We start from the raw sequence: 27,397 nt of genomic DNA, 5'->3' as shown, positions 1-27,397 counted from the left end.
ATGAATGTATTTGTTACGTGCGAAGTTTATGGAACTAATCAGAATTCGAAATGAATGATTTAACGAACAATCTTTGGTCATGATTTTGCAATGATAAGAAAGTGTAGTTTTTGCTTCTGCCAACGTTGTAAGGTCCGTTAATTATTGCCAGTTTTTATCATTATGAGCTGCCATTGTAGTAATCTGAAGACAATGATCACAACGGTCATTTCGAGGTAAACCATAATTTATTAACTTGTGTTGCAATAACGTCAGAATCCTTTCTAACCAGTGTTCTTAAGAACCGGGCAAGAGCTTCTGGAAACGTCGACGTCGACACCGCCGTCGATCTTGTCGCCCTTCACGAGAGCTCCGAGCAGCTCGCCGCGATCATAGAAGAATTCCACCTTCACGACCTTCGAATTCTCGTCCAACTGCATCGGCAGCCAATTTCGCAAACCATAACTACCAAGATCATAACAGAAACGAGGTTGTCGTTGGGACAAGGTTAGGTAGAGATTACCTCGAATACAGACATCCCGAAAAACTCGACCATTTCTCCGGTAGGCGGGTGTCCCTTGAAGCTGCCCTCCATGAAACCCCAGTGCCGGAACTTGTAAACAATCACCGGCGGCCCTGAGTAGACACGAATAACCTCGAGCGCAAACCCTCTCGGAAATGCGGTCGTGAAAGCACGGTGGGACGAATCGACGGTCTCTTCGTCGGGATCGAAGCACCTGAATTTCTCAGGTAAGGATGTCTGAAGCAAAGAATTGTATCCTCCCCCGAGCTTCCTTTTCTCGACAAGCGACAGCGCTTCTCTCCCTGAGGATATCAATTCGGAAGTAATTTGATGTAATAACTACACATCAAGAGAATTTGTCCGAATACAAAACAAGAATACCATTTAGGCTGAATCTATACTTGTCGGGATCAACTACTTTGTAGTCTTCGGGGTTCACTTTGTGGAACATCTCCATTTCCCATGTCTTCACGATGTTCTCGACCTTCTCTTCCAGCGAACCCGGCGGCCATACCTGCAAGAAAAACACAACCCAAATCCAAATCCGACAATACTATTGAAGCAAATTACAAAATGGTAATGAAGAAGTAATACGGACATGAGTTCTTCCTTCTTCGAAGAGCTTGTCGACAGCTTCATAGTTGGGACGGGAACCAAATCGCCATTCTATGTTCTTTTCCTCATCATCTTCAATCATGTAAGTTCTGTATTTCCCTGCAATGTTTTCTCGAGAAGCCATTTTCAAGGCAGTGATGGAATGAACATGGATGTCTTATTTCAAGAACTTAATAATTCTAACAGCAGCCTAACCTGAATAATCTTGCAATAATTCAGAAATTTTTGTCCAGTCATATAATGTAAGGACGAAGTGATAAGAAAATTACACAGACAATTCCAAACCAAAAGATACAAATAGATATCATTATCATGATGCTGACTATTCAAATTAATAGAGGGAAAAAAAAAAAAAAAACCCAAGAACTGGTCCCGGCATTGAAGTTCAAGCCATGAAAGGGCAGCCCGGCACGGAAGTTTCAGTCGATGCCCCTCCCTTGACGAGTCCAGCGAGCAATTCTCCACGGTCGTGGAAGAACTCAATTTTCACAATCTTAGAATTCCCATCCAACTGCTCCACAACAAATCAAACCAATTACAATGAATTGATATCGATGCCACATATTTAAAGGCGTGTATTTTGTACCTCAAAAATGGCGGTGCCGAACATTTCGACCAACTCCCCTGTAGGTGGATGTCCTTTGAAAGGCCCCTCCATGTAGCCCCAATGCCTATACTTGTATGCAATCACGGGAGGTCCTGAAAAAACCTGTAGAATTTCGACGGCAAATCCGCGGGGAAAAATCTTGGTGAATGCAGTTTGGGATGAGGTGTAGGATTCTTCATCAGGGTTGTATAGCCTCAAAGGCGCCGGTAAGGAAGTTTGGAGGAATAGGTTGTAGCTTCCGCCGATGTTTCTTATGTCCTCCAAGGTGAAGAACTTTTTGCCTGAGGTTTTCACATTTCACAAAATGTATTCACTTCAACAGATTATCATGTTGTCCTAATAACCATTAAAATAAGAACTTAATCACAGGCATAATTACATATATACCATTGATGCCAATAACCAATTTTTTTGAATCAACTGTTTTGTGCTCATTTGGATCAGCCTTGTGGACGATCTCCATCTCCCATGTCTTGACAAGGTTCTGCACCTTCTCTTCGAGCGATCCAGCCGGCCATATCTGCCACACAGAAAACATTAAATCCTGTCTCAATTATTATGGTAAAAAACACTGCATACATTGGTTCTGCCTTCTTCAAACAGCTTGTTAACAACATCATAATTAGGAGGGCCATTATTCCATTTTGTAGTTTTAAGCTCTTCTGCACTCAAGTAAGATCTATACTTGTCTCCATCTACACCAGAAGTTGCCATTTCTTTGCCCAAACTACTTTTCTGTTTAATGACAAATAGGTATTCCTCTGCAGATTCTTTATATAGAGATCAGATCATCTGCCCCTACTGTTAAATTGCAAAAACTGTCCAATTAACGAACAAATTTTCATACAACCACCATAGAAGAATCCAAATTTGTGTAATATTTTGACATAGTAAAAGATTCTTCAGCCACAGATTCAATGAATGACTTGTCCTTGGATCAGAAACTCAATAAATTAACTAGCAAACAAGCATCAATATCATTTCACTAAATTAATAATATCCAGCAGTCATCAATAGAGAAAAGCATGTGGCTGCTCAGAATAAATATGAGCAACAAATACTTGGGATGATCAAACACGGCAACAGTATAATATACATATTCCAGCAGCCATTTCTTCCAGTAGATGCCACACTTTGATCGAAATATTCAACAAAGTTTCAGTATTTTATTTAACATAATCAATTAACATTTATATAGAGTCCCATCACCGGTGGGACCAAATAAAAAATATCTTTTGCATACCAATTTTATAGAAAATGATCGATCATCTCCACCTCCATATTTATTGAAAGTGTCAATTAGGTGTTAAATCCCATCAAAGTGAAATTAGATAAATTAATCAAGATTCTACTACAAAATTTTCCGCAATCACTCTTCTTCCAATTCCTCCACACAAAATTGAAGCAATATATCAAAGCACAGTCTCCTCGCCATTTTATCTAAAATCCAGTTTCTTGTTTTGACAATCCAATGCATTAAAAACCAATGCGCAAATAATCTTGAAAAGAGTAACCATCAGAGACCAAAGTGTATCCCCATAAGCATTAAGCTATTGTACGGTCCGCATCATGGTTTGAACTTTCTTCTAAAAGAAAATTCACATCACTTGGCTCCTCTCACCAAGATCAATTAACAAATAAAATAAAATAAAATAAAAAATCAACAAATAATTAAGGAAATCCGGAAACAAATCTGCAACAAGAAAACAATGGGGCTCAGAAAATTTATGGGTAAAGAATCTTTCATCACACGATTAAGATCAGCGTGGTGCATGACTTTCAAATGATTCTCATCACCGCCCTTCTCGACATAACCAAATCACGATATCACAACAAAAATGCACAAATCCAATAAACACTAATTACAAATGGGGGAAATATGAACGCCGTTGAATATATATATCTACAGACTGGGAAGATGAAAGACGGAAAGAGGACTACTATAAACCCTAATTTATTATAAAATTACATTTTTAACCCTTAAGATAGACCTATTATTACGGCCCAATTATCATTATGTCAAATGGAGACCCAATTAAAATCGGCCCATTAATGGGGTTTCCTTCTTACACTTTTAACCATAAGTTAGGCCTTCTATTACGGCCCAATTATCATTATGTCAATTGGCGACGGCCCAATTAAAATCGGCCCATTATTGGGATTGCCTTCTTACAATCAATGTTTATTTTTCGTATATACTCATTGCCTAATTAACCCATTTACCCTACTACGAAACTGCACTGACCAACAGCTGGCCGCAGAGTCAAATTCTCTCTTCAGAGGTTTGCTTGCAAAACCTAGCTTCTCTTCGCCGAGTCATTAGTTGCCGGCGCGGATACAGAGGTTAGTCTTTTGTTGAAATCATTTTATTTCTGCAGGTCTTTAATTTTCCGAGCATGCTTCTTGAATTGAGGGACGTTTGGGAATTAATTATAAGTTCGAAGGGTTTTTAGTGTCCTGGAATTTGCGCTAGGGTTTTAAAGCAGTTGGTGGTGGAAAGACTGATGTTTTTTTTTTTTTTGTTTCCTTTTGTGCCTTTTTGTGTTATTGATTGCGCACTTGTTTATTCTTAAAATCTGCCTTCTGTATACTCTTTGTGAATGAGTGTCAAATATAATATTTAGGTAATCTTTGAATAACAAGGTGTGACGAATTTATATTGTAGATCTAACTATTAGTAGTGAAACCTACTAGATGTATGGTGTATTAAGTAATCGTAACCCTAAAAATGCCACTTTTTATGGCGGACGTTTCTATGTGCTGAGGGTTTTAGTTGGAATTCGGACCTCAGCATGAAGTTGTGATTAGAAATTAAATATATGATAGAGCTAATGTCTCACAATCTGTAAATGTTTCTGTGAATCATCTTAAATAGTAAGGGCTAGCTGTAAGCATTGAAGCTCAAGGGTTTGGGGACTTGGTTAAGAATATTCTTTAGTACACCAAATACTGTAACCATAAAATTTTTACACATTCCTTTTGACCCTGAAGTAACTATGTGAAGCTTGATGCTGAGTTATGGTAAAATGAAGACATCCATGAGTAGAAATTTCTACTTGCTGAAATGTAATATTGTTTCTAGTATGGATTGGAGTTACATGTTTGCAATTATCTTTTTCTGGTTAGTGGTTACACTTAAACTTGCATATTATATATGAGACACTATAATTAGTTCTTATGTGGTAGATAATTTTATAATTTTGTTCTACTAGCAAGTGGTAATAAACTCAAGCCTATGCATTTATTTAGGAGGAATTGGTGTGCTACTACGCGGGTGCTTGCACATAAGTATTAACTTAATGCTTGCTGTATGGATCTTGTAAATAGATGCAGGAATGTTTCATAGATTTTATATCAACTCATTTGTAGCTGGGGTAGTCTTTTGATCCAGATTTCTTGTCTTTTTACCCATGTAGATGGCTGCTTCATCAGAAACATGTCGCTCAAATGTTGCCATGTTATCTACAAACTACAAACAAAATATTGGTCCAATTACCATAAACCTCTTTTATGATTGGCTTGTCAAGTTGACATGGAAAGCTTGGTGCTAGCGCCCACATGTTTAAGCCTGAATTTATATATAGAAGCGGCATGAGCATTTAAAGATTGGACTTTGGTATATAAGAAAAGAATTCTATCTGTTCCTATGGTCAGTTGCTCATTCTTCTATATGATCAGCAGCCAATAAAAACTGGCTGATTGACTCCTACCTTGGCCCCATTCATCATGCACTGACTAGTGATCTATACCACTCTGCATTGTTGCTTGGTTGGGCGTGATGTGGTACAAAAATGCAAGTACTTGACTTCGTTATGCAATAAAGCGTGCCAGATCCCAGGAAATCATATTTTTCTTAATGATTTTCAGCAGTACAAGCACCCTTAAAAGTAGCAAATTAGTCTCTGGTATGCACTTATTTGGATGAAGTACGTCAACTCGAGCAACTTAAGCATGTTATGTTAAAGTATTGTTGCAGGAGATAGGACTAATTATCAACCCTCTGGCATAGATTATAGTCTGGTCAAATGTGAAGAATGAAGTTATTGCAGAAACAGTATCCTCACTGGAGACATTGACTGTCATATGTACTTTTGAACTCAACTGCAAGTAAAGTGAGGTATGCTGAGCATAGTGTATACGATCGACACAGATAACCTGAATAAGCAGTCTCATCCGCCTGGTTGGAGTGAGAACAACTGGATAAGTGTGTGATAGTGAGTATGTTAGCTTCAGGCCAACTTCAGGATTCAAATCAAGAGTGAGAGACCCAATATAACTAGTTTCTTAACTAATTTCTTCCACTTAGATATTTTTCTTGTGTAGTGGCAGGAATGGGTAAGACAAGCATTAAACTTTTGCTCTACAGCCAATTTTTCCTAAGTAAGAGCAGTGTAAGATTTGGGGTATAATTCATGTTGAGCCCCTGATCTTTATCTCCATACCTCATGATCGATCTGAAGAACTGAAACATTCGTTGGGGTTTGGATCAATGGATTGCCAGAGTGTGCTGCATAACTGCGAGTCAAAGTGACTATATTTTAGATAATCTCAGCTGGATGCAATCAATAAACTTTGTTGGGAGATCCTCCTTTCTATAACCCAAAACATTATCTTAGCAGCTGCATGTCTAGAGTGAAAATTATTTTTTCTACTCAGTTTTTTGGAGATGGAACGGTTGTTATTGGTGAAGATAATGAGCTTAATGGGTGTGGTGGTGTTACTGGGAAAATAGAATCAGAAGCCACAATTACAAACTTCTTACCTAAGCACACTGTTTTGGCTGGAAAGCAGCATCGCTATGTTTGGGAAGTAGGAAAAAGTGATGTCTGACAATATATATATATATATATATTGCTGGGAAGTGGTACAATGAGAAGAGAGACTAGTTATGAAAGAATTTTGGCTCAAAATGTTATGTGAAATAATCAACTCTTTTACAAGCATTGTTATGAAAATTTCTCAAATTTCAATAAATCTATAATATTTAATTCCTCCTAGAAAATTATTGAATGAGGTGATTTTATGTTCTGCATACATAGAACATTTACCCTGTTCTAATTTATCCATCTTCATTTGCTAATGGAATTCCCCAAATGAAAATTAAATGTTTATCAGTTAGATATGTTTTGAGCTATTAACTGAATACATATGATTGTTAGTTGTTTGCTTCAAAGTCATTTCATCACAGTGTTTCTTTTTATATGAGATAGCTGCATTGAACAAATAATATACGAGTAAAATGACCGTGACTCTGTTTTCATTAATTTTGGCAGGTTATTGTTTCATGAAAAGGATAAATATTGCTAGTACTCACTAGCCAAAGCTCTCCATGGGTGAAAGAAGAAAACGCAAGTCACTGTGGGATCTTGAAGAAGAGACCAGGCATTTGTCTGGAGGTAGTGGACATAATTCTTGGATGGAGAAGGATCGCCATTCTAGTCATGATGGTGGGCGCTATCAAGAGTTTTCTGATTCTAGAATCCCTATTGCACGGAAATCAAGGGATCGTTCTGGATATCCATCTTGGGAATCAATTGAAGAAGATGATATTTCACTGATGAATGGCAGCTTCAAAAACACTCATGATGAAAAGGAAATAGGTTCAGGGAATAGATATTACAGGGACATGCCTCCAGATTATGATGACAGGGACATGCATGGTTATATCCATTCTCACGACTATGATCAAACCCATTTACAAAGGTTTGTGATTCATAAGTTTGCCCATAATAAATGTGGTCTTGTAACACCATTATCCTGCAAAGTTACATCTGAATATTGTGAGCAATTGCAATACCTTTTACTTGCAATTGTTCTTTTGTAACCAAAACATGGTTTTATAAAATTCCACCAACTTTGAATCTACAATGGTCTCTTATTTCATTCCCATTTCTTTAAAAAATTTGAATCTTATGCATTGTTGTCTTTTAATTCACTTAACTAACTCTTTGTTCTTTCACTGCAGGTACTCGGGAAGGGGCAGAAGTAGGAGTCGCAGTAGAAGCAAGACTAGGGGCAGGAGTCCAACCAAGAGTTACAGCAGAGGCGGTGGTCGAGAAAGGGGAAGGGGTTTTAGTAGGAGCAGGAGTAGAAGTTATGACGATGCAAGGGGTTACTCAAGAAGTCGTAGTCCCATGGGAAATTATAGGCGCCAGGCTTATGGGTGGAGTGACAAAAGAGATAGCTCAGAAAAACCACCTCAGATTTGTAGAGAATTTACTTCAGGAGGCTGTAGGAGAGGCAGCCAGTGCAGATTTTTCCATCCTGATGGTACAAGCCGTAGGGATGGGGACCCAATAGAACATGACAGGGCTGAAGATTGGAGAAGTAGAGAGGATCTTAGCCGCATTCCGAAACATTCTCACAGAAGAGGTTCTGGAATTGAATCATTGAATGACATATCTGATCCTTATCATGGTGAGGACCAGAGATTGCCAAACAAAAACAGTACTGTTGTTTGCAAGGACTTTGTGAGAGGTAATTGTCGTTGGGGTGACACGTGCAGATTTTCTCACCATTCTGCTTCTGATGGTAGTTTTGGCCAAGGTACTAGAAATGCATCCTTTGACAAATATGGTGAACGACCTCTCTGTAAGTTTTTTGCAGCTGGGAAGTGTGACAGAAAGAATTGCAGATTTTCTCATGAGAATCCAAATCTGAATGATCAAGAAACCCAGCCTGGTGATATCACTGCTAATGCCAGTTCTTCTGAGATGAGTAAGAGTAAATGGTGGAATGGTAAAACTTGGGATGATTCAAAGAGATTCTCTAATCCTCAGAAGTCCATTGGATGGGGTGATGCTGGTACAAGCTCAGCTGGTACAGGTGATGCTAATGGTGAACAGAATATACAAGGCCAGAATTTGGAGAACAATGAGAAAATTTTGGGAAAATCGGAACATACAAGCAGTCCTGTTAACAAGGAACAACAGCTTCCTCTTACTGATAAAAGCAGCCATTATGTTGGAGGCTCATACCCAACTGAGTCTGTATCTAAACAGAATAAAGCTAACAATCAAGAAACTCAGAGTCCATGGTTGCAAAGTCAAGTGGGTGTTACAGATATTAGTGGACATGGTGGATTGCAGGAAAGCCAGAATATCTTTAGTGAACCTCCGAAACAAAATCTCTATCCAGCTACTCAAGAGCAGCTTTGCAGAACAACAGAAACCAAGGTAATGAGTTCAGCTGGTTCCGATGGTCTTCGAGATATGAAAGAAACTAGTTATCTCAGCAACCAACAGCTTTTCTCCAGACAGAGTTTAGATCTAAACAGTGGTAGCATGTTTCAAGGGAATTCATCAACCTCTAACCAAATTGATGGACTGCAGAATACTCTTTTTCCTAATCCATCAATTGGATTCAGCACTGATTTGAATGTTGCACCAGAGGCGCAGGTGCACACAGTTGATCATTTGAATATGCAGACACACAACAATCAGAAAACTGTTACCTCACAGGAGCTTTTGGAAGCAAACGTCCCACGCATTTTGACCGATCTGTTAACCAGCAAGCACTCAGCCCAACTGATCAACTCTCTAGTTAATACTGAAAGACAGTTTTCTCCGGTTAAAAATCCAATTTCTTTGCCTCAGCCAAATGCAAGCTTGGATGTTTCAAGTTCCAGGAGGATGGTACCTCCTTTCTCTGATAACTCCGGGTGTGCTAACCTTGGGAACACAAGCAATGCTCAAGGGTATCCAGGTGCTGTTTCTCTTGATCTGCTTAGTTCCATGGGAATTGGAAAACACGGTGCTGAGCAAGTAAATACTGAGTTTGGCAATCAATATTCAGCACAGGCAATGGTACAGAACATGGAACTGGAGCACTCACATCCGATACCTGTTTTTGATATGGAGGTTGAAAAAAGCCCAATGCCAACACAAGTAGGACTTACAAACTCAGAATTAGCTGAAGGCAGTAAAGTGATCGATGAAGGAATCAAGGATGCGCAGGAAGATAAGCAAGCTGGATTGCTGGATGGTCATACTAAAGTTCAAGAAGGGGGGAGTGGAAATAAAGATGACAAAGGTGCACGATTGTTCAAAAATTCTCTTGTGGAATTTGTAAAGGAGATTCTGAAGCCAAAATGGAAGGAAGGTAAAATGAGCAGAGAGGTTCACAAAGAAGTTGTGAAGAAAGTGGTCGATAAAATTTCCAGTTCAATCCAACCAGAGCACGTCCCAAAGACTCACGATAAAGTTGATCAGTACTTGTCACATTCCAAACCTAAAATTACCAAACTTGTTCAGGTATTTTCGGTGTTTTTTACACGCTCGTTGTCACACACATCACTGTTCTATCACTGACACTTTCCTCCATTCGCAGGCGTATGTTGATCGTTGTCAAAAGGCAGAATCTTGATCGCGACATGGAATCTATGCATGCCAGCACCAAAAGTTCATTTCTTTTCTAAGCATAAACGCAGGAAGATTGTGCATGTGCTTTTTTGACAAGAATATTACATGAAACTATTGTTGCTGGACTGTATTTCTCTTTAGATGACAGCAGATCATTACTTTCTTTTACCTTCTTCACTTCCCCAAAGCTGAAGGAGGCGACTCTGTTCTTGACCTCATTTGCTGTAATGTACCATCCTTTCATTACCTATGCTTTCCCTCATCTCTCTGTCTATTCTATCCTGTGGTTGAAGGGATTTTATTACAGGAAAATATCATATAACCCTCTAATTTTCTATCTTTTGTAGATACGATCGACTCTGGTATCATATGGATTAGAAAAAAAACATTACATACATGTATCACTGTTTGGGCAGTGCCAAAAAATGGCCATTGCTACAACTTTTCTTCCTTGAGTCTAGAGCTGTTAAACGAATCGAGTTGTTCGTGAATTCAGCTCGGTTAAAGTTCATTTGCGAACGTTAACGAGTCGAGCCGAACAATATAAAAAAACTCGTTTCGTTAATGAATGAGCTCAAACTTCGTTGGGAGCTCCGGGAGTAGAAGTCCCGGACTTCCCAAGAATCACTCTTTTATTACAGACAACTGGTGATGAGATATAATAGTGAAATAATATTATTAGCCGACATTAGTTAAAGTCTCCCACTAAAGGATCATCTTCTCCAAGTAGCTCAGATTTCATTCTCCAACTAACCTATCTCTGTATCACCAGAATGTTTTCATTTTTTCACCTTCTTCTTCCTCACCATTCTCAACCTGATTTCTTCACTGCAGATGTTTATCGGGCTTTGTTCATCTGCATCAGATGAATAACAACTGTAAGTTTTTTTTTACTTCCCTTTCAAAATATAGTTAGCAGAAACTAAAGTTCTTTTCTTGATGATGGCAGCTAGGGTTTGTACGAGGAAGGTGATTGCAGTGATGGGTAGATCAACCAGAGGTTTCGAGGACCATTTGAAGGCTGGCCCCAAGAAAGCTCTCAGATTTGGCACTGGAAACTATGTCAGAATTTCGACTTTACATTTCTTCACTGCATTATTCATTATTGGTTCATTGCTCTGTTTTTTCATCATAGTAGGCTGCAGCTATACTTACATTTCTCCATTTTCTGAAACGTTAATTGTGAATAACCTCGTTAGGGCTAATAGGAATAGCCACAATATTAGGGCTACTGATTCTTTGAGCAATGGATGTAATATGTTTGATGGGAGATGGGTTAAGGATGAAAGGAACCCTTTGTACAATGCATCACAGTGTCCATTCTTGGAGCCCGGGTTCGATTGTTTGGCCAATGGTAGGAAGGATGAGGAGTATCTCAAATGGCGATGGAAGCCAAGGGACTGTCAGGTCCCTAGATTTGATGTTCTTGCAGTGTTGGAGTTCCTCCGGGGCAAGAGGGTTGTTTTTGTCGGAGACTCTTTGGGTAGAACTCAGTGGGAGTCGATGGTTTGCATGCTGATGAGCGGTGTTAAGGATAAAAATAGTGTGTATGAAGTCAATGGGAATGCGATCACCAAGCAGATTAGGCATTTGGTGGTTCGATTTAGTGGCTTCAACCTTTCTCTTGAGTTTTATCGCTTGGTTTTTCTAGTACGGCCTGGTGTGAGTCCCAAGCTTTCACCGAAGAGAGTGAAGAAGGTTGTAAAGCTAGACAGGATGGATGGGATTAGTCGGGAATGGATCGATTCTGATATTCTTGTTTTCAATTCAGGACATTGGTGGACGCCGACTAAACTCTTTGATATGTAAGTCGTTACATTTATGATTTATTTGTGAGATGCAACAATTCGATATTCTTGGCATTGTGCGTATGGATTGATTTGGTTGATTCGAGCTTTCTTTAGGTCTAATATGGATTTTTAGACAGGGGTAGGTACTTTGAGTTCGCAGGAAAGATAAAGCTTGGAATGACCATAGACGATGCATTCAAGATTGCGTTATCGACCTGGCAATTGTGGATAGAGAAGGCCGTGAATCCCAACAGGACACGGATCTTCTTCCGGACATTTGAGTCCACTCATTGGAGGTGTGTAACGATATCCGGTAATTTGCTGGCTTGGCATTCTCTACTATTTCTCCAATTTGTCGGAAACTCGATCTTATTTCTTCCTTGATTTCATCAGCACGGGATCCCGTCAGAACTGTAAAGTGACGAGGCTCCCCTCGCCCGAACTCAAAGACAAAAAGAGCAGTGCGATATCGGATGCTATAATCCACACTGTTTATAACACATCGATTCCTATACAACTCTTGCACGTCACACCGATGGGCGCATTCAGAAGCGATGCCCATGTCGGTTCTTGGAGCGACAATCCGTCTGTTCCCGACTGCAGCCATTGGTGCTTGCCAGGAGTCCCCGACATGTGGAACGAGCTCCTCTTCTCGTTTCTGCTCTCCTGACTTCCTAACATGTGAGTTCTTTCCTCCTTCGCCGACTTTTAACCGATTTTTGTTTTCCCTTTTTACCCTCTTGAAGTAGATACTGTTTTTAGAATTGCTGATTTTGATCTGTGGAAACCTTTAGGTTAGTTTAGTTTAGTTTAATGTGGAAAGAGTGTATTCAACTGCAAGAGAAGATGTATTATGTACACCAACACATTTCTTAACATTAGAGTTCAAGTCTTGGTATTCTTACAAGACATTGCAATATATATTCTTTCATGTTAGAAAATACTTACATATATACATGTATGTATATATAAAGGGACAGGACAGGACATTCCTCATTAGATACTTGACCTAATTCTAACCTTTAGTCATTTATCACGATGGACTCTTTGCCATATTTCCCATCCCCTGAAAACCCCACTAGCCACCACCCATTTCCGCCGCCTCCGACGGTGTCTCCACCTCCTCCATTCCACCCAATTCACCCGCCGTCTCCGTCTCCGCCGCCTCCATTCCACCCAATTCACCCGCCGCCGTCTCCCTTCCACCCTATTCCTCCGCCACCATCTGCTCCCGACAACGGCCCGACTGTCATAATAGTGGTGGTCGTTTCGTTCGGGTGTGTTCTCTTCCTCGCCTTGTGTTTCTTTGCTTTATGGTGTGTGATAAAGAGGAGGAAGGAGTGTGTTGAGGAAACGGATGTTATACGGACTGATAAACATGTCCGGGTTAAGGAGGAGATTGTCGAGGGTCCGTGTGGACCGGAGGTGGTCGTGCTCTCCGTGGAAAAGGATGAGCACACCGAAGAAGAGATCGTGAGGAGCAACAAAGTTAAAGTTGGGGGAAAACATTTGCATGAAAAACCCGATCTTGAGACCGGACAATCTTCTACTCCGGTGGCCTCTGAGGACACCTTCGACTGTAAATACTGATAAATTGAAATCAAAATAAGTGATTTGAAGGTGTACATGACTTGTACAGTGGCAGTTTGGTGTACTGATTAAACCAAAATTGAGCTGTAATAACAGCAGTATGAATAACTGGCGATTCATTTCCAGAAAGTGTGAGTACGAGAATCACCAATTCTTTAACATTTATGCTGCTTTGTACATTATAATGATAATTATTGTGCACGTTTCATATAATGCATAATAGCAATGCTCTCTAGAATTCAACCATATTGTGATTGGAGTACAAGAAATATTCTACATTAGGGATACATACATATACATATTATATACTTCCTTTCGGCCCACTTAAATAAAGTTCAAAATAAATTTGTAGTAAATTAATGACTTTACATTATATTGCTCAACTAATCTGTACCGGACGATGATATCAAGTACCCAGGTCAAAAGTGTGTAATGTAAATAGATGATAGAGGTAAACTTTTTTGGTGGCATATCAGATAAAGGGATTCTACAATATTTGTATATTTTATTTGTCTCAATTATAGTCAAATAAGAAGCCATTCAACCAAAGAGAAGTTCAGGACTACAGACAATGAAATATATATATAACTGGAGTTCGCTCAACAGGGGGAGGGGAAAATCCAAATAACTTGCATCTATATTATGCAGCAGCAATTCATTTGTACAAAAACCATGTATCATTCATACAAAAACAAAAAAGCTACCTGCGACAACATACATATAGATATCTGCACATCAGAAAACAAGATTTCAACAAGAAAAAATTACACATACCGACAACATATATATATCAAAACTGACATGCAATTGCAGACAAATAAAACAATATTATTTGAAACAACTAAAATTACGATCTCAATGATTTAAAACACTGCAGTTTCGTCATACAAAATTATCCATCTTTCTAAGCAAGCAGAGGTTCAGGTCACAGGAGGGGAGAGGTGAGACAATGATACGCCAACCTAGTGTACATATCAATCGACAACAAACCCTATTTAAATGCGCAGGACGACTTTATAACTACCTTAGTCAGGCTTATAAATATACAAACTATATTGGTACGTAAAGTAGGCAGCAGTGTTATCGATTCAAAAAAAAAAATAGCCACCAGGCCCCCTTATTCACTTCTCCGCTCCAATGATTCAAGCACACATTACAAATTAAATGGAATGGTACAGGGCTTTACCTTCAATTCCTTGGCTTGGCAACGAGACTAATCCGAAGTATATATGTGGAGAGGAGAGGCCTTGTAAGTTCTTACTGGTGCTTCGAAGGTTACTCCACCAACTGTTATAGAAAAACTGCAACTTATGATGCTTTTATGCGGAAAGATTGCGCCCAGAGGGGATTGATTAAAGGGACAGTGGTCACGTCATGTTTGAACCAGCTTCGCCAATATGTTCATATCCAAGATTTTGACATCTAGTGTGTCATCAATTTTCACAATGCCATCTGTACCGTCAACACCTATGAGTTTCCCAGTAGCACCACGGTGACCCCCACCCATGATCTTAATTTTATCTGTCTTCCTCGGAACCACCACCTCAACTTCACCGGGAAGAGCGGTGACAATTTCACCATTCCCGCTCGATCCAAGAGCAACCTTACATGTGCCATCCTAAAAGATAACAGCACGGATAGTCAGTAGCTCTTCCTATTGACATGGTATACATGCATAATTGGGCCAACAAAAACAAAGTACTGTTCCCATAAAAAGATGATGCCTAGCAAATATAAGAAATTTCTATCATGGTTGATAAGTTAAAGAGAGCAGAAAGTTTTTAACAATATATATTTTAATTATTGGAAGATGCAAGCCATTTTTATAGATTTAAAAAGAAAAGTGTAATCCTCAGAAAATTTACCCATATCAATCAATTTAATATATGACATGAATAGGCCAGCTTCCTGAAGATCCTAATAATGTTTACTCATTTTTAAAGTACTATAAAAGGAGCAGATGTATCAAAAAGATACATACCGGAAGGACTTCTCTTACTACTCCCACAGAATCTTCACCAGGCTTATGCAGATTGACCAATACATCGGGGAGTAACCAAGGTCCTTCATTGTCTGAACCTCCAAAAAAAAAAAAGGCAGCCGTCAGATAACACCATGTTAAAACAACTTTGTGCATATACTCAAATGTAGAGAATCATTGACAGGCATGAAACAAAAAACATTATGCACAAACAGTATGACTGACCGACAACAGGTGACATCATATCCAAACCGCCACTTCCAGGTGTCATAGGTTGCCCACCAGGTGTACCAGGTAAATAAGCTGAACTTGGAGTCATCGGTGGCTGTCCACCAGGTGTGGATGGCAGATAAGGGCTCGGGGCATTTGCTGACAAGGGCGGAAAATGAAAGAGAAGGTTCTATGTTAGAACCGCAATATATAAGCAAAGGTGTGCTCTGATTAGACAACACAAATATAAAATCCAATCACCATAGGTTGCATTATTCTCCCTTGGCGTGCCTGCCTCATTATAATTGCCACTCGGAGTATTTGTCCAACCAGAACCAGGTGTAGGTGCTTCATATGCTCTTGATGGAGGACTTCCTGGCTGGAAAATAACAAGATTTATTGGCAAGAAAAAAATAGGACAGCATCGTATTGAAAACCTAGACCACTCAAAATTACCTGATATTGGGGACTAGTTCCCCACGAACCAGGATTGCCATCCTCCCAGTTGTCCCTGGCATTCACAATAGGACAGTATTCCAAATAAGCATAAAAGAGTACCAAATGAGAACCTTGAAATCCAGAGCAATGATTTATAAGGTAAAATGACGATGGCATTGCCAAGGGTACTTTGGATTTGGACATCAGACAAATTTTGGATCAGATACAGAACTTTAAAAGAAAAATGCTTCCGATGCAAAAGCTAATAATTACCTTGGGGGGCTCATTGGTGTGTATGGATTCCATGCTCGGTCTCGCATGGGCGTCCTCATGCCATCATGAATAGGTGTTGCTGTATAATAGTTATTAGAAGTGCGTGACGCATGATTGGAATGCATACAAAAATTGGCTTGCAACAAGGTAATACATTATTGAAGGTGATAACATACTTGCAGAATCTCTCATAGGAGTCATATACGGATGAAGTGGAGTCCGAGAGGGATGCATTGGGGTTTCACTTCCCATTCCATATCTAGATGTTTCCCTGGCATGATGATATCAGGTTAGAAGCTTTGAAAGAAACTAAAAGATTTAGTAGATAAAAGAAGAAAAACTTAAATACTGACCTAAATGGTGTAGAAACATTGACATTGTCTGAAATATGACTTCGATCAACTGCACAAAAAGCATATGCTGAAATATTAAACTAGAAAACAATAAAATAAAAAAGACTTCACACTATCAGAGAAAGAGGCCTTGCCTGTAACCACCTTCATTTGTGATTCCAACTCAACTCGAACCATGTTACCCTTAACACCTACTACACGGCCCTTGCATCCCTTGTAATGCCCCATGCGAATCTTAACAGAAGCCCTATTTAAAGAATCGTGGCCTCTTCCACCACCATGCCTGCCTCCATTTCTTCCACCGACTGAAAATCCATGTTAATAAATAAGCAAGTCCGAAATAAATACAATCATCCTGAGCTAACATCTAAAATTAATCAATAAAGAACAATTCAAAGCATGATACAGATGACCAGAAAATGCTTTCCCGGGTATGCCAACCCATAAATGAGAAAATTAACTAGAACCTAGTCAGATGACTTACAATTCATAGAGCCACCTCTGTGTGACCTCATGGGAGACTGGGGTATGCGTGGAGAAGTTTTAAGATGAGCAAAGCTCGAGGTCAGTGCATTACCCTGCAGAAATAAAATTAGATGCATGCACTGAAGCAAATTTGGTAAGGAAATTGCACAGGAACATTGAACTCAATTCATACATTTCTATCACCATTTGCTAGCGACCCACCAACCATCAAGCAACTCTCAGCTTTTACACATATAAAACCAGCATGTTCAAGGTGATGACGATCATAAATGAACAGAACTCCTTTGTAGATATGCTCAACAGGTCCTTGCTTTCCCTGTTTAGTGGCACATTCTTAAATATATCAGCAACTGTAACAGACCAGAAACTCATGCTATATCTCAAAACTTCAACAATTAAATTCTAGAGTCAAAATTTGAGACGTAGAACCACACCTTACAAGGACCCTCAACAACTTTTACAATATCTTTCACTGACAAGACGTTCTTGTGTTGATCCTTCGCAGCAATCCTCTTCTCAATCTTGTATTTTATCTCCCTCAACCTTACAAGGGCAACATCAGGTCTCTCAGGAACCCCTTTCAAGACCTGATATCCAATGAAACAGTTTCAGAAGGGCAAGCCAAACAAAAGAGCTAATAAATTCGAATGCTCACCTGGAAAGCTTCGCTCTCCACTCGAATGATCACACCAAAACTATTATCACTGCACATAGATAATTGTATCTTTATTATGATAACATGGAGTAAGAATAAGAAAACTGAAGGTTGAAAACCAAAATAAGAATAAACAAACTTACTCAAGTTGCACAAGATCATGGAGCTCATAATCACCAATACGAGTAATTCCTGATGTCACTTCAGAGCTTTCCACAACATTGTCAGCAAAAACTCGAAGCTGAATTTATCAAATATAGCAACAAAATCAACAGTAGCTCAGTCACATGCACTTCCAAAGTAATTAAGGCAATTGACATACAAGTTCCTTTGTCGTGTCTGAAACTATGTTCACCACATGACCTTCAACAGAAACAACCATTCCAGTTGCACCTTCAGTAGCACCAGACACAACCTTTACATGGTTTCCAGGTTCAAAGTATTTGCAGAGTTCTTTGTCACTGATTGCAAGTGTTTTCTGGCAATTAACAAGTGAAATAAGTTAACTCAGGTTGTCTATTCAGTCAGAAATTCAAATATCATTGTTACTCACAGGAAGGCCTTTTTCACTTGGCTTAATATGCACAGTATCTTCCTCAACCTTTTCCACCCATCCCTTCAAGTTTCTAAGATCACCCTTCACAACTATAACACGATCTCCCTTCATGAAATGGCCTTTCTTTCTGTTTGCAAAAAGTGTAGATAAACTTGACATGTCACCATCCCCTGTTTCACCAGGATGTCTAAACTTTTCAAGTTCATCAAAAGTTGGTTGCACATTCTGTGTAGTGAGTGACTTCAATGAAACATTTTTGAACAAGAAACCATCCTTGAACATCATGCCCTCAATTTTTTCATAATAATCTCCAGTGGCTGGATCTCGCCTGCGCTCTACTCGAATGTGCAGCTCTCTGGATTAAATAAAAGAATGGAGATCACATCACCAAGTGAATCAACATAAGTTTGCAAGAAAAGAAAAAAGGTAACCAGCCACATTACCTAGCCTCATCAATATTCATAAACCGTGCAGGGGGTGTAAATGCCTTCTTCTTTGGAACTTCTCTTCCTTCCTATAACAAAGCCAATGCAACTTGTCACAATAAAAGTCGCATCTTAAAATCATGTGTTATTAACAGTCAGTTTTGTAGTGTACAATTATTCGCTGAAGGATTTCGAGCAACATCAAAACAAAAGTTTTAAGAGCTCCTTAACAGAAATTCAATTTTCTGTTGATTGTTTTCGAGCAAGGAGAAATTCATAAAAGAAGAGAAAATGTTTAGTAGAATCCCAGGAAGGTTATAGATACAAACCAACTTGTTAGCCAGCGCCTGCAAGTCGATCCTTGGAATTAATTTCACAGTTGCTCGCTGTCGCACATTATCAACATCAACGACCTTGCATTGACAAAAAATAACAGGTTAATATGCAGAGAGCTAAATTCCAAAATAAAGGATGAGAGATGAAAATCCTTAGGTACCTTAGCAAGATCTCCTTTATATGTACCAATCTTCATTCTAACCCAGGTATCCCTAGAAATATCAATTGCTTTGCTTTCAACAGAAAGAACATCTGTCATCTCCTTGATTGGAACAAGCATTACTTTGGCTGAAAATATGTTGCGCATGCCCTTAATAGCCTGCAGATAAACCAAAACACACACATTTATTACAAATGAATGGGATAAATTGATTTACATAAAACCTAAAACCTTACAGGAACTAAAGGAGAAAAGCAAAAAAACAAGTAATCAACGCATACCTCTCTAACATGGGCTTCTCTATCTGCTTCGATGTAGACATATCCCTTGAGATGATCGAGGGTAACGACAGAATAAATGTGGATAAGCCCTTTATCAAGGTACTTTTGCATGAGGCAAACTGCAACTTCCCTTTCACGGCCAATCTAAGAATCATAACCACCAAGTCATAATAAGTTTGAATTAGAACTTATAGCATAGGCCCCTTAAATTTTTTTCATACAAGTTCCATGTACTCAAGCATACCGGACATTTCACCATCCACAATTTGGGATCCCGAACAGATGGCAAAAGTGCTTGCTGTTCAACATCTGTTGCCTCATCATCATACTCAAAATTATTGCTCCTCGCTGAATATCTCTCCTGAATCCTTCTCTGCAACTCATCAACATCTTCTTGCTCATCCTCACGAGGAAGTAATGGACGGCGATGAATTCGTCTATCATCCTCATCAGGTATATCAGCCCCAGTGTCAATGAAATCTATATTGATCCAAATAGGACCAGTAGGTTATATTTCAGATACATATACAAACTCAAAACTGCCATAGGGATTGCGCACTGGTAAAACAAAATTGTGCAAAACAAACAAGAACGCAGAAGTAACATTCACTACATGACCTGCTTAATTGCTGCTATTTATGACTTTTAGAATTCTAAAAACTACTAATAAACATTTTGGATACATAATTCTTCTCATAGCCACGCAAGACAACCCCTTACTCAGGACCCAACAATTTACTATTGAATCATGGTTTTTTGTTTTTTTTTTCTGTAATACACAACTGGCATGCAACATATACAAGTTAATTCATTACTAAAACCTACAGCCACATACATTCCATATCAAAACACGAAAAACAGTGAATATAAATGCAGGTAAATGGTATAAAAGAGAGACATAAATTTTACATAAATTGCAAAATGTAATTGATGACATACAATAAAGCCATCCATGTGAACAGAAATTTAATACTAGTAACTTCTCAAAAGGTTACGCATCTCCCTATCTTCTATCAACTTCAACCGTATAATATAAGCCCTCGCCTATCTTAATTTAAAGTTTCCAAAAACAAGATATGAAATCCTAGCACAAAGTTCCTGAAACTCTAGTCATCTGAAAAGAATTATCCATTGGTAAGTTCTTAAAATCTATGAAATGAGTAAGAGCAGAGGCCGAACACCCTGTATGCTCAAGATAACTTCTCTCCTAAGAAAGTAACGCGTACCCTTCTTCCCATCTTCCAGATTTGCGATAACAGTAAGCCGAATAATCTCGAGACTCGAAACCACATAAATCACATAGCGATCATAATTATTAAGTTCAATAAAGAAAATCCCAAAGAAAGCGAACAAATACGACAAAATTATCGCTACGCAAGAGAAAGATCGATAGAACCCTAACCGTCTTCGCCTTCCTCTTCTTCCTCCTCTTCATCGCTATCCACAGCTGCCTCCTCATCAAAGAATTCCGAGGCGGCCTTCCTATGCCGTTTCCCTGTGGCGCGCCCGCCTCCACCCCCACCTCCGTACTCCTCATCATCGTCATCCTCCTCTTCATCATCTTCCTCTGCATAATCATCTATAAAATCCGATCTACTCCTCTTGCGCTTGGTCTTTCCCCCGTCGTCATAGTCATCCTCATCCTCCTCATCGACGCCGTCGTACTCCTCATCCTGGTCCAAGTCGTCCTCCTCGTAGTCACCCCCCCGCCGCGGCATCGCGATTCAGACAGAATTGCTAGGTTTTACTCCCCAAGCGGCGCCCTCCAATCCAAATGCCTCAAGAATTCGCTTGGGAGACCTGCGATTGTGAGAGTGCCGATTGCACTGTTGGTAACAATGAAAGCCCTAGCGGAGGATTTGAGAACGAAAGGGAAATGAACGATATTGAAGAGAGATCGAGGTTTTAACGGCGTTATCGGTGACGGTGACGGGCGACATTCGGCGATATGAGATTGGGCCATGGGCCTAATAATTGGGCCTTAACATTTAACAGAGCCGAATAATTGGGCCTGACGGTCCATTTGCCATTATGCCTAAAAGACGACGTCATTTCGTCCTTCTTCCCTACCGCCCAACTACCGGCGAGATGAGATTGGGCCGTGGGCCTAATAATTGGACCTTAACATTTAACAGAGCCGAATAATTGGACCTGAGGGTCAATTTCTCGTTATGCCTAGAAAAAAAACGATGTCGTTTCGGCCTTCTTCCCTCCCGCCCAACAAGCGGGGAAATGAGGTTGGGCCATGGGCCTAATAATTGGGCCTTAACATTTAACAGAGCCGACTAATTGGGCCTGAGGCTCAATTTTGCCATTATGCCTCGATAAACGACGTCGTTTGGTGGCCCTCCTTCCCACCCGCCCAACTACCGGCGAGATGAGATTTGGTCATGGGCCTAAAAAGTGGACATAATATTTAACGAAACCAATAATTGGGCCTGAGGCCTAATTTCCAGTAGGTCTCGATAAAACGACGCCGTTGTGCCAACCTTTCCTCCTGCCCAAGTACCGGCGAGATGAGATTTGGTCATGGGCCTAATAATAATATTTTTAAAAAGCGAATAATTGGGCCTCAGGCCCAATTAACCATTGTGCTTAATACGACGTCGTTGCGTCTTCCTTCCATCCCGCCCAAGTACCGGCGAGCGTCGCTTCTCACTGGGGCTTTCCACGGTTACCGACGGCGAGCATGAACTCCGGCGGAAAAAGCACTAGATATTTCTCCGCGCATCACCAGAACAACGCCACCTGCACCCGTACACACCAGATCATTGCCCTCGCGTTAATCGTCGTCACTTTCTTTCTCACCAGATTATTTGATCACTCCGTCAGCCCGTGCTCTTCATCCTACCGCAATTCTTTCTCCGATTCGGAGCAATTCAATGGAGCCGGTGGCATTGTTCGTTTTGGGGGCTCCGGCGGGTATGGAACCGAGCTGAGCTTGAAGATCTACGTATATGATAAGGATGAGATTCCGGATTTGAAGCTGCTGATGTACGGACGTGAGGGGAAGATCACTGCAGAGGCTTGCGTGAAAGGCCAGTGGGGAACTCAGGTATTTTTCTTTTTCAACTTCATAAGCTGGGGAGTACTGTGGAATGAAACTGTGGTGGGCTGGTGGCAAGTTGCTTGGTGGTTTGGAATGTAGGAGAAAGTGATATCACATTGAGATTATGATTGTCTGCAAATCGTACTGAAGCTTAAATTGCAAAATGAGTGTACTCGTATAGGAAGACATTTTATATATTTTCCTAATTCAGGTATGGTTTGGAACCCAACTGAACGAATATGCTGGTAGTAAAAGAGGGCAATTTTGAGTTGGGGAAGAAGAAATTAGTGATGAGATGATAACAGCTTGCTATGAGTATCGGTTTAGAACTAACGAGTTTCTTATAATCAAATTGCTAAGGAGTTGCAATCCATGAAACTTGAATTTTAAAGCAGATTTTTGGAAACCAGGAAAAGTGTCTTGTTGAACTGTTTATTGGCTTAGCACAATGTAATGCAAAATTTAAATGGCGAATATGCCTACAAAAATGTTCATGCTGTTGCATATAATAATGGTAATGGCTTGTGTGCCACCTGAATTTCATATGGAGAGTGCCTCCACACACACACCCAGCTCCAACTTTATGAAGAGAGAATATTACATGGTGATTGAGATATAGAATTGGGTTTGTGAAGCATCATCTATTGTTGTGATGAAGAGTCAAGAGACACCGTAATTTCTTTTGAACTGAAAAAGTGGAAGTAATTTAGATCTCTTGGACCTTAGAAACATTCTTAAGAATGTATTGGAAAATTGTGCTCTATAACCTTATAATATACAGGCGTTGTTAGATATCCAATGACAGATGGACCCTGAGTATAGTCTATTGGTCAACGTATCCATTACCTTTTTAGAGGTTGAACTTTCAATCTTGATAATGCATAGTGTTCTGTAACTCAGAACAGTGGTATCAAGCGACAGTTGTACGCTTTTCATTTCATTTTACAACCTGGTATATTTTGTTTGTTACCTGAGGTACCTCATTTTTCGTCCCATGTAGGTTAAAATTCATCAGTTGCTCTTACAATCAACATTTCGAACTCAAAAGAAAGAAGAAGCAGACCTTTTTTTTGTGCCATCTTATGTCAAATGTGTGCGAATGATGGGTGGATTGAATGATAAAGAAATCAACCAAACTTATGTCAAGGTAGTGTATTTTTTATTCAATTTGTGTTTATGGAAGTGGTTTTATCAATACAGTTTCAATTTAAATTAGCACTGTATGGTTTCAGGTTCTGAGTCAAATGCCATATTTTCGATTATCTGGTGGCCGAAACCATATTTTTGTCTTTCCAAGGTATGATGATCTGGATTAGGTTCTTGTCCGTTCCTTGTAGAATACAGTTTGAAAGTGGTTCGCATCACTTAATGGCACTAGCACCATCTTCCAGGCTTAATAATGCATTCATATCATTTATTCACCTTTTTCACTTGGAAACATAAAAACTCTGGTGAACAAGTTCTTTGTTATATAACTTTCTCCGTATCCTGGAACATAATAAGACTGAAAGCTCAAGGCTCTAAACCCTAAAAGAAAATACAACTTATTACTTGCTAGGTTTCTGATTCATATCATCAGTGTGATAAACCAAGGTGAAATCAATTACTTATCTTGGACTAGTGCATTGCAGTGGTGCTGGAGCACATTTGTTCAAGTCATGGGCAACATTTATAAATCGTTCTATAATACTGACTCCTGAGGTATGTTTTCTTCAAAGATGGTTTTGCATTTGATTCTGATGTATAGCAGCACTCAAGCTTTGGGCTTTATTTCTCTATGTTTTGTTCTAGTACATATACATTACAAATCATTAGATTACAGGCTTATGCCTGTTTAAATGCTACATTGCTAAAGCCATACTGCTGATCATGTTAATTCATTCCCGACTGTAAGGATTTCCTGTTATTTATGGCAGTCACGACATTCCACTAGGATTTGATTTGTTTTTTAGCATTTTCAATAATCGTGTGCTCTGTCACCAAACCCAATACTTTCACTTTGTTGTCATCTCAACTACACATTTTCCTGATAATGTTTTTATGTGAACAATATCTGGGTTTGTTTACTACTGTCTTGTTTTTTCATGGAAAATAAGTGTTATGATGTGTGATTTTTTTCTTAAGAAATGCAGAATTGAATAGTATAAATGGGAAAAAATCACAGTAAACAAACCTTATGTTTTTTAATAACAAAATGTAGGGGGACCGGACGGATAAACGAGACACCAGTGCCTTTAATACATGGAAAGACATCATCATACCCGGCCATGTTGATGATGGGATGACCATGCACAAGCCTAGCTTTGTTGATCCTTTGCCTTTATCAAGGAGGAAACATTTGGCTAATTATCTGGGTCGAGCGCAAGGAAAAGCTGGCCGGCTGCAACTGATAGATCTCGCCAAAAAATTCCCGGATAAGGTACATCGTTCGTTTCTCAATAGCAATATGCATTTTAGGTTCAAAACTTTCAAAGAGGATAATAGCTTGAAATTTTAGTATTTTATTTTAACAGGAGGGACGAAAATTCCTTCCATAAGGAAATTAGTTGCAGATACAATATTATATTGAATTTCACAATCCGCGGAAACCAGAACCTCAAAAGAATTGTGAAGAACAAAATTCAGTTTGTTTAGTATCAAACTTCGAATATAGTTGACTAAGCATCGGCACACTTACCTTAATTGGCCTGCATTTCTGATTTAGAATTTTAGTGATCAGTGGACAATCCCATGTATCATCTTACTTGTGAAAATGGGAAGAAGGCAGTTTTGTTACCTCCAAATCTTTCATAATTTCAGATTGTGATTGTAATCCGTCAGGCTCTGTTATTAGAATGATGCGTGCCAACAACATGAGTACGGAACCATATGTACATGCAATTTTATATAGTTGGCATAACCAATTTCTGTGTTCTTGGCCTATGTAACAATCTCCTCCAAAAGATGTGCATGTTGATTCTGTTTACAGTTGGAATGTCCAGAGTTGAAATTCAGTGGCTCTGAGAAACTTGGGAGGAAAGAATATTTTCAGCATCTTCGCAATGCTAAATTCTGCCTGGCACCACGCGGGGAGTCCTCATGGACACTTCGCTTTTATGAAGCATTCTTTGTGGTCTGTTTGTTTCCTGTAGCTCTGTTGTTTATATGATCTTTTGAAAATAAAATGAAAAATGCAACTACAATCCACTGATCAATTCACTTTTGTTTCCCTTTGCTGAGCAGGAATGTGTTCCGGTTGTTTTGTCGGATCAAGTGGAGTTGCCATTTCAGGATGTTGTCGACTACACCCAAGTTTCAATCAAATGGCCATCCTCTCGGATAGGCACACAACTTCTAGATTACTTAGAATCCATTCCAGGTCATACGAGCTGACTCGTTCATCCAAATCTTTTCTTCATTATCATGGTCAAGGGTTGAACAATTTTTGCCTTTTCTCACAGATAAATCCATAGAGGAGATGATCGCCAAGGGTAGGCAAGTGAGGTGCTTGTGGGTGTACTCTCCCGAGTCTGAACCCTGCTCTGCTTTCCGAGGAATTTTGTGGGAACTTCAGAAGAAAGTGAGGCGATTCCATCAATCAGCGGAGACATTCTGGCTGCATAATGGATCAATTGTGAACCGTGATTTGATAGAGTTCAGCAAATGGAAACCACCCATGCCTCTACCTTAGCATCGCCTGGCCACATTACCTCCGGTTCGTGTTTCCTCTTCTTTACACATTACTAACATTCGTTTTCCATTTTGCAATTTTCGAGTTCTCATTGAGCTTTATGTCATACTTATTTTATTGAAAAAAAAAAATGATAGAGAAGTGAAATGACCTCTAAAACTGTATGCTTTTGTATATATAGTAAATCAAAATGTTCAATTCCTCTTCTGCTTTTTTTATCAAATTCTGCTTCATATATAATGTGTATATGTAAATGGTGATGCTATTATTTGTCGTCTCATATTTCTTACTTCTTTCTTACACTCAACTCCAATTAAACAAATAAGATTATGGGATCTATCTTACACTAGTGTAAAATATTGTTCTTGCTTCATGTTTCTTATATTCATCATTAAATAACAACAAAAGGCATCAGGCTAACCTTGTCTGCACTCCTTATCGTGACTGCATTAAAGCCGCGTTTGGTTCTTTTTCAACTTTACTGCGCATGATTAATAACTAACATGTTTTGATGCCAAACAGCCCCTTAACACTGATCTTTAATCCAATGAAGGAGCACGCACCTACACATAGAAGCATGACAATGAAACTGCATTGTCATTTTCAATCAACAAGAAAAAAAAAAAAAAAAGAAAAGAAAGAAGAGTGACAGATTGGGCAAAGGCTCTTTACGTGATTAAATATTTGATTGGCTTTGTAGTGAAAATGGTAATTTTGACTCACTTCCCAGTTGGTGTACATTGCTGTTGATCTTGACTGACAATAGCAATCTTCATTCCCCCTTTTCCTAATTCTGCTTAGGTAATCATCATGTTGCTGATAGAGATGTTGTATTTCATTAGAGCCCTTGATGGATTAATCACAAGTTAATAATATCCAATTGCTTAATATGTTGGAACACATCCAACTCGCTGCAGCGGGACGGATACTTTTTGAATCTAATGTTGGCCTCTTATATCCCCACAGCACATTTGATCTAACATGATTTGCACATTAGAAAAACTTCCTAAATGGCCACACATCCTAAAATCGATATTGAACAAATACACTTGACCTAAAA

The 27,397-nt window shown here is 39.3% G+C and overlaps 7 protein-coding genes and 1 non-coding gene across 13 annotated transcripts; 4 read left to right on the top strand and 4 right to left on the bottom strand.

The window, feature by feature from the left end:
* Positions 1-133: 133 nt before the first annotated feature.
* LOC127257169 (pathogen-related protein-like) lies at positions 134-1,401 on the bottom strand. Its single transcript, XM_051283528.1, has 4 exons — positions 1,101-1,401; positions 884-1,016; positions 503-804; positions 134-413 (listed from the first exon to the last, which is right to left on the bottom strand). The coding sequence occupies exons 1-4, from the start codon at positions 1,239-1,241 to the stop codon at positions 264-266; spliced, it is 726 nt and encodes a 241-aa protein (XP_051139485.1). The 5' UTR covers positions 1,242-1,401; the 3' UTR covers positions 134-263.
* On the bottom strand, positions 1,395-3,580 carry LOC127257170 (pathogen-related protein-like). The gene is made up of 4 exons (XM_051283529.1): positions 2,304-3,580; positions 2,112-2,244; positions 1,704-2,005; positions 1,395-1,628 (listed from the first exon to the last, which is right to left on the bottom strand). Exons 1-4 carry the CDS (start codon positions 2,436-2,438, stop codon positions 1,503-1,505), a joined length of 696 nt encoding a protein of 231 aa, XP_051139486.1. The 5' UTR covers positions 2,439-3,580; the 3' UTR covers positions 1,395-1,502.
* Positions 3,437-3,526, bottom strand: LOC127257564 (small nucleolar RNA Z221/R21b). The gene has a single exon (XR_007840013.1). It is a non-coding gene; the product is annotated as a small nucleolar RNA Z221/R21b (small nucleolar RNA).
* A 371-nt stretch (positions 3,581-3,951) lies between the features above and the next one.
* Positions 3,952-10,330, top strand: LOC127257144 (zinc finger CCCH domain-containing protein 55-like). 4 transcript variants are annotated; one of them, XM_051283477.1, is made up of 5 exons: positions 3,952-4,067; positions 5,141-5,629; positions 6,998-7,427; positions 7,690-9,976; positions 10,053-10,330. In XM_051283477.1, exons 3-5 carry the CDS (start codon positions 7,054-7,056, stop codon positions 10,086-10,088), a joined length of 2,697 nt encoding a protein of 898 aa, XP_051139434.1. In that variant the 5' UTR covers positions 3,952-4,067; positions 5,141-5,629; positions 6,998-7,053; the 3' UTR covers positions 10,089-10,330. The 4 variants fall into 4 exon arrangements, with proteins under 4 accessions (XP_051139434.1, XP_051139433.1, XP_051139432.1 ...); XM_051283476.1 differs by having other exon boundaries at positions 5,141-5,841; XM_051283475.1 differs by lacking the exon at positions 5,141-5,629.
* Positions 10,331-10,476: 146 nt separating this feature from the next.
* LOC127257145 (protein trichome berefringence-like 7) lies at positions 10,477-12,874 on the top strand. 3 transcript variants are annotated; one of them, XM_051283482.1, is made up of 5 exons: positions 10,477-10,962; positions 11,034-11,146; positions 11,399-11,889; positions 12,012-12,170; positions 12,268-12,874. In XM_051283482.1, the coding sequence occupies exons 1-5, from the start codon at positions 10,950-10,952 to the stop codon at positions 12,542-12,544; spliced, it is 1,053 nt and encodes a 350-aa protein (XP_051139439.1). In that variant the 5' UTR covers positions 10,477-10,949; the 3' UTR covers positions 12,545-12,874. The 3 variants fall into 3 exon arrangements, with proteins under 3 accessions (XP_051139439.1, XP_051139438.1, XP_051139436.1); XM_051283479.1 differs by having other exon boundaries at positions 10,793-10,810; positions 10,919-10,962; positions 11,034-11,889; XM_051283481.1 differs by having other exon boundaries at positions 11,034-11,889; positions 12,012-12,187; positions 12,268-12,414.
* Positions 12,875-12,894: 20 nt separating this feature from the next.
* Positions 12,895-14,231, top strand: LOC127257146 (protein TRACHEARY ELEMENT DIFFERENTIATION-RELATED 7A-like). The gene has a single exon (XM_051283483.1). It carries the CDS (start codon positions 12,913-12,915, stop codon positions 13,462-13,464), a length of 552 nt encoding a protein of 183 aa, XP_051139440.1. The 5' UTR covers positions 12,895-12,912; the 3' UTR covers positions 13,465-14,231.
* Positions 14,232-14,271: 40 nt separating this feature from the next.
* Positions 14,272-21,507, bottom strand: LOC127257143 (putative transcription elongation factor SPT5 homolog 1). The gene is made up of 22 exons (XM_051283474.1): positions 21,021-21,507; positions 19,863-20,098; positions 19,619-19,762; positions 19,338-19,496; positions 19,171-19,254; positions 18,860-18,930; positions 18,414-18,771; positions 18,183-18,338; positions 18,004-18,101; positions 17,861-17,909; positions 17,640-17,792; positions 17,378-17,521; positions 17,204-17,297; positions 16,854-17,024; positions 16,720-16,768; positions 16,543-16,637; positions 16,367-16,445; positions 16,112-16,166; positions 15,917-16,034; positions 15,671-15,814; positions 15,446-15,537; positions 14,272-15,082 (listed from the first exon to the last, which is right to left on the bottom strand). The coding sequence occupies exons 1-22, from the start codon at positions 21,334-21,336 to the stop codon at positions 14,837-14,839; spliced, it is 3,111 nt and encodes a 1,036-aa protein (XP_051139431.1). The 5' UTR covers positions 21,337-21,507; the 3' UTR covers positions 14,272-14,836.
* Positions 21,508-22,248: 741 nt separating this feature from the next.
* On the top strand, positions 22,249-26,980 carry LOC127257531 (probable glucuronosyltransferase Os02g0520750). Its single transcript, XM_051283992.1, has 8 exons — positions 22,249-22,673; positions 23,668-23,814; positions 23,900-23,964; positions 24,299-24,368; positions 24,868-25,086; positions 25,636-25,779; positions 25,890-26,025; positions 26,108-26,980. Exons 1-8 carry the CDS (start codon positions 22,308-22,310, stop codon positions 26,335-26,337), a joined length of 1,377 nt encoding a protein of 458 aa, XP_051139949.1. The 5' UTR covers positions 22,249-22,307; the 3' UTR covers positions 26,338-26,980.
* The last annotated feature ends 417 nt before the right edge of the window (positions 26,981-27,397 follow it).

The sequence above is a fragment of the Andrographis paniculata genome, unplaced genomic scaffold, assembly GCF_009805555.1.
Source record: "Andrographis paniculata isolate CXL003 unplaced genomic scaffold, ASM980555v1 Contig57END, whole genome shotgun sequence".
Classification (NCBI taxonomy): Eukaryota; Viridiplantae; Streptophyta; class Magnoliopsida; order Lamiales; family Acanthaceae; genus Andrographis; species Andrographis paniculata.
The sequence above is the reverse complement of the archived record's forward strand: the minus strand, read 5'-3'. Positions and strand labels throughout refer to the sequence as shown.

Coding starts and splice junctions, on each gene's coding strand:
- LOC127257169 (XM_051283528.1), bottom strand. CDS start 1,241: ATGGCTTCTCGAGAAAACATTGCAGGGAAATACAGAACTTACATGATT. Junction 805..883: donor GTATAGATTCAGCCTAAATG/GTATTCTTGTTT, acceptor TGATATCCTCAG/GGAGAGAAGCGCTGTCGCTT. Junction 414..502: donor TCGGGATGTCTGTATTCGAG/GTAATCTCTACC, acceptor CTGCCGATGCAG/TTGGACGAGAATTCGAAGGT.
- LOC127257170 (XM_051283529.1), bottom strand. CDS start 2,438: ATGGCAACTTCTGGTGTAGATGGAGACAAGTATAGATCTTACTTGAGT. Junction 2,245..2,303: donor TTGAAGAAGGCAGAACCAAT/GTATGCAGTGTT, acceptor TCTGTGTGGCAG/ATATGGCCGGCTGGATCGCT. Junction 1,629..1,703: donor TCGGCACCGCCATTTTTGAG/GTACAAAATACA, acceptor GTTGTGGAGCAG/TTGGATGGGAATTCTAAGAT.
- LOC127257144 (XM_051283475.1), top strand. CDS start 7,054: ATGGGTGAAAGAAGAAAACGCAAGTCACTGTGGGATCTTGAAGAAGAG. Junction 7,428..7,689: donor GATCAAACCCATTTACAAAG/GTTTGTGATTCA, acceptor CTTTCACTGCAG/GTACTCGGGAAGGGGCAGAA. Junction 9,977..10,052: donor AAATTACCAAACTTGTTCAG/GTATTTTCGGTG, acceptor CTCCATTCGCAG/GCGTATGTTGATCGTTGTCA.
- LOC127257145 (XM_051283479.1), top strand. Junction 11,890..12,011: donor CCGACTAAACTCTTTGATAT/GTAAGTCGTTAC, acceptor ATTTTTAGACAG/GGGTAGGTACTTTGAGTTCG. Junction 12,171..12,267: donor TTTGAGTCCACTCATTGGAG/GTGTGTAACGAT, acceptor TGATTTCATCAG/CACGGGATCCCGTCAGAACT.
- LOC127257146 (XM_051283483.1), top strand. CDS start 12,913: ATGGACTCTTTGCCATATTTCCCATCCCCTGAAAACCCCACTAGCCAC.
- LOC127257143 (XM_051283474.1), bottom strand. CDS start 21,336: ATGCCGCGGCGGGGGGGTGACTACGAGGAGGACGACTTGGACCAGGAT. Junction 19,255..19,337: donor ATAAAGGAGATCTTGCTAAG/GTACCTAAGGAT, acceptor TGTCAATGCAAG/GTCGTTGATGTTGATAATGT. Junction 18,772..18,859: donor ATGAATATTGATGAGGCTAG/GTAATGTGGCTG, acceptor TATTTAATCCAG/AGAGCTGCACATTCGAGTAG.
- LOC127257531 (XM_051283992.1), top strand. CDS start 22,308: ATGAACTCCGGCGGAAAAAGCACTAGATATTTCTCCGCGCATCACCAG. Junction 25,780..25,889: donor TTTATGAAGCATTCTTTGTG/GTCTGTTTGTTT, acceptor TTTGCTGAGCAG/GAATGTGTTCCGGTTGTTTT. Junction 26,026..26,107: donor TTACTTAGAATCCATTCCAG/GTCATACGAGCT, acceptor CTTTTCTCACAG/ATAAATCCATAGAGGAGATG.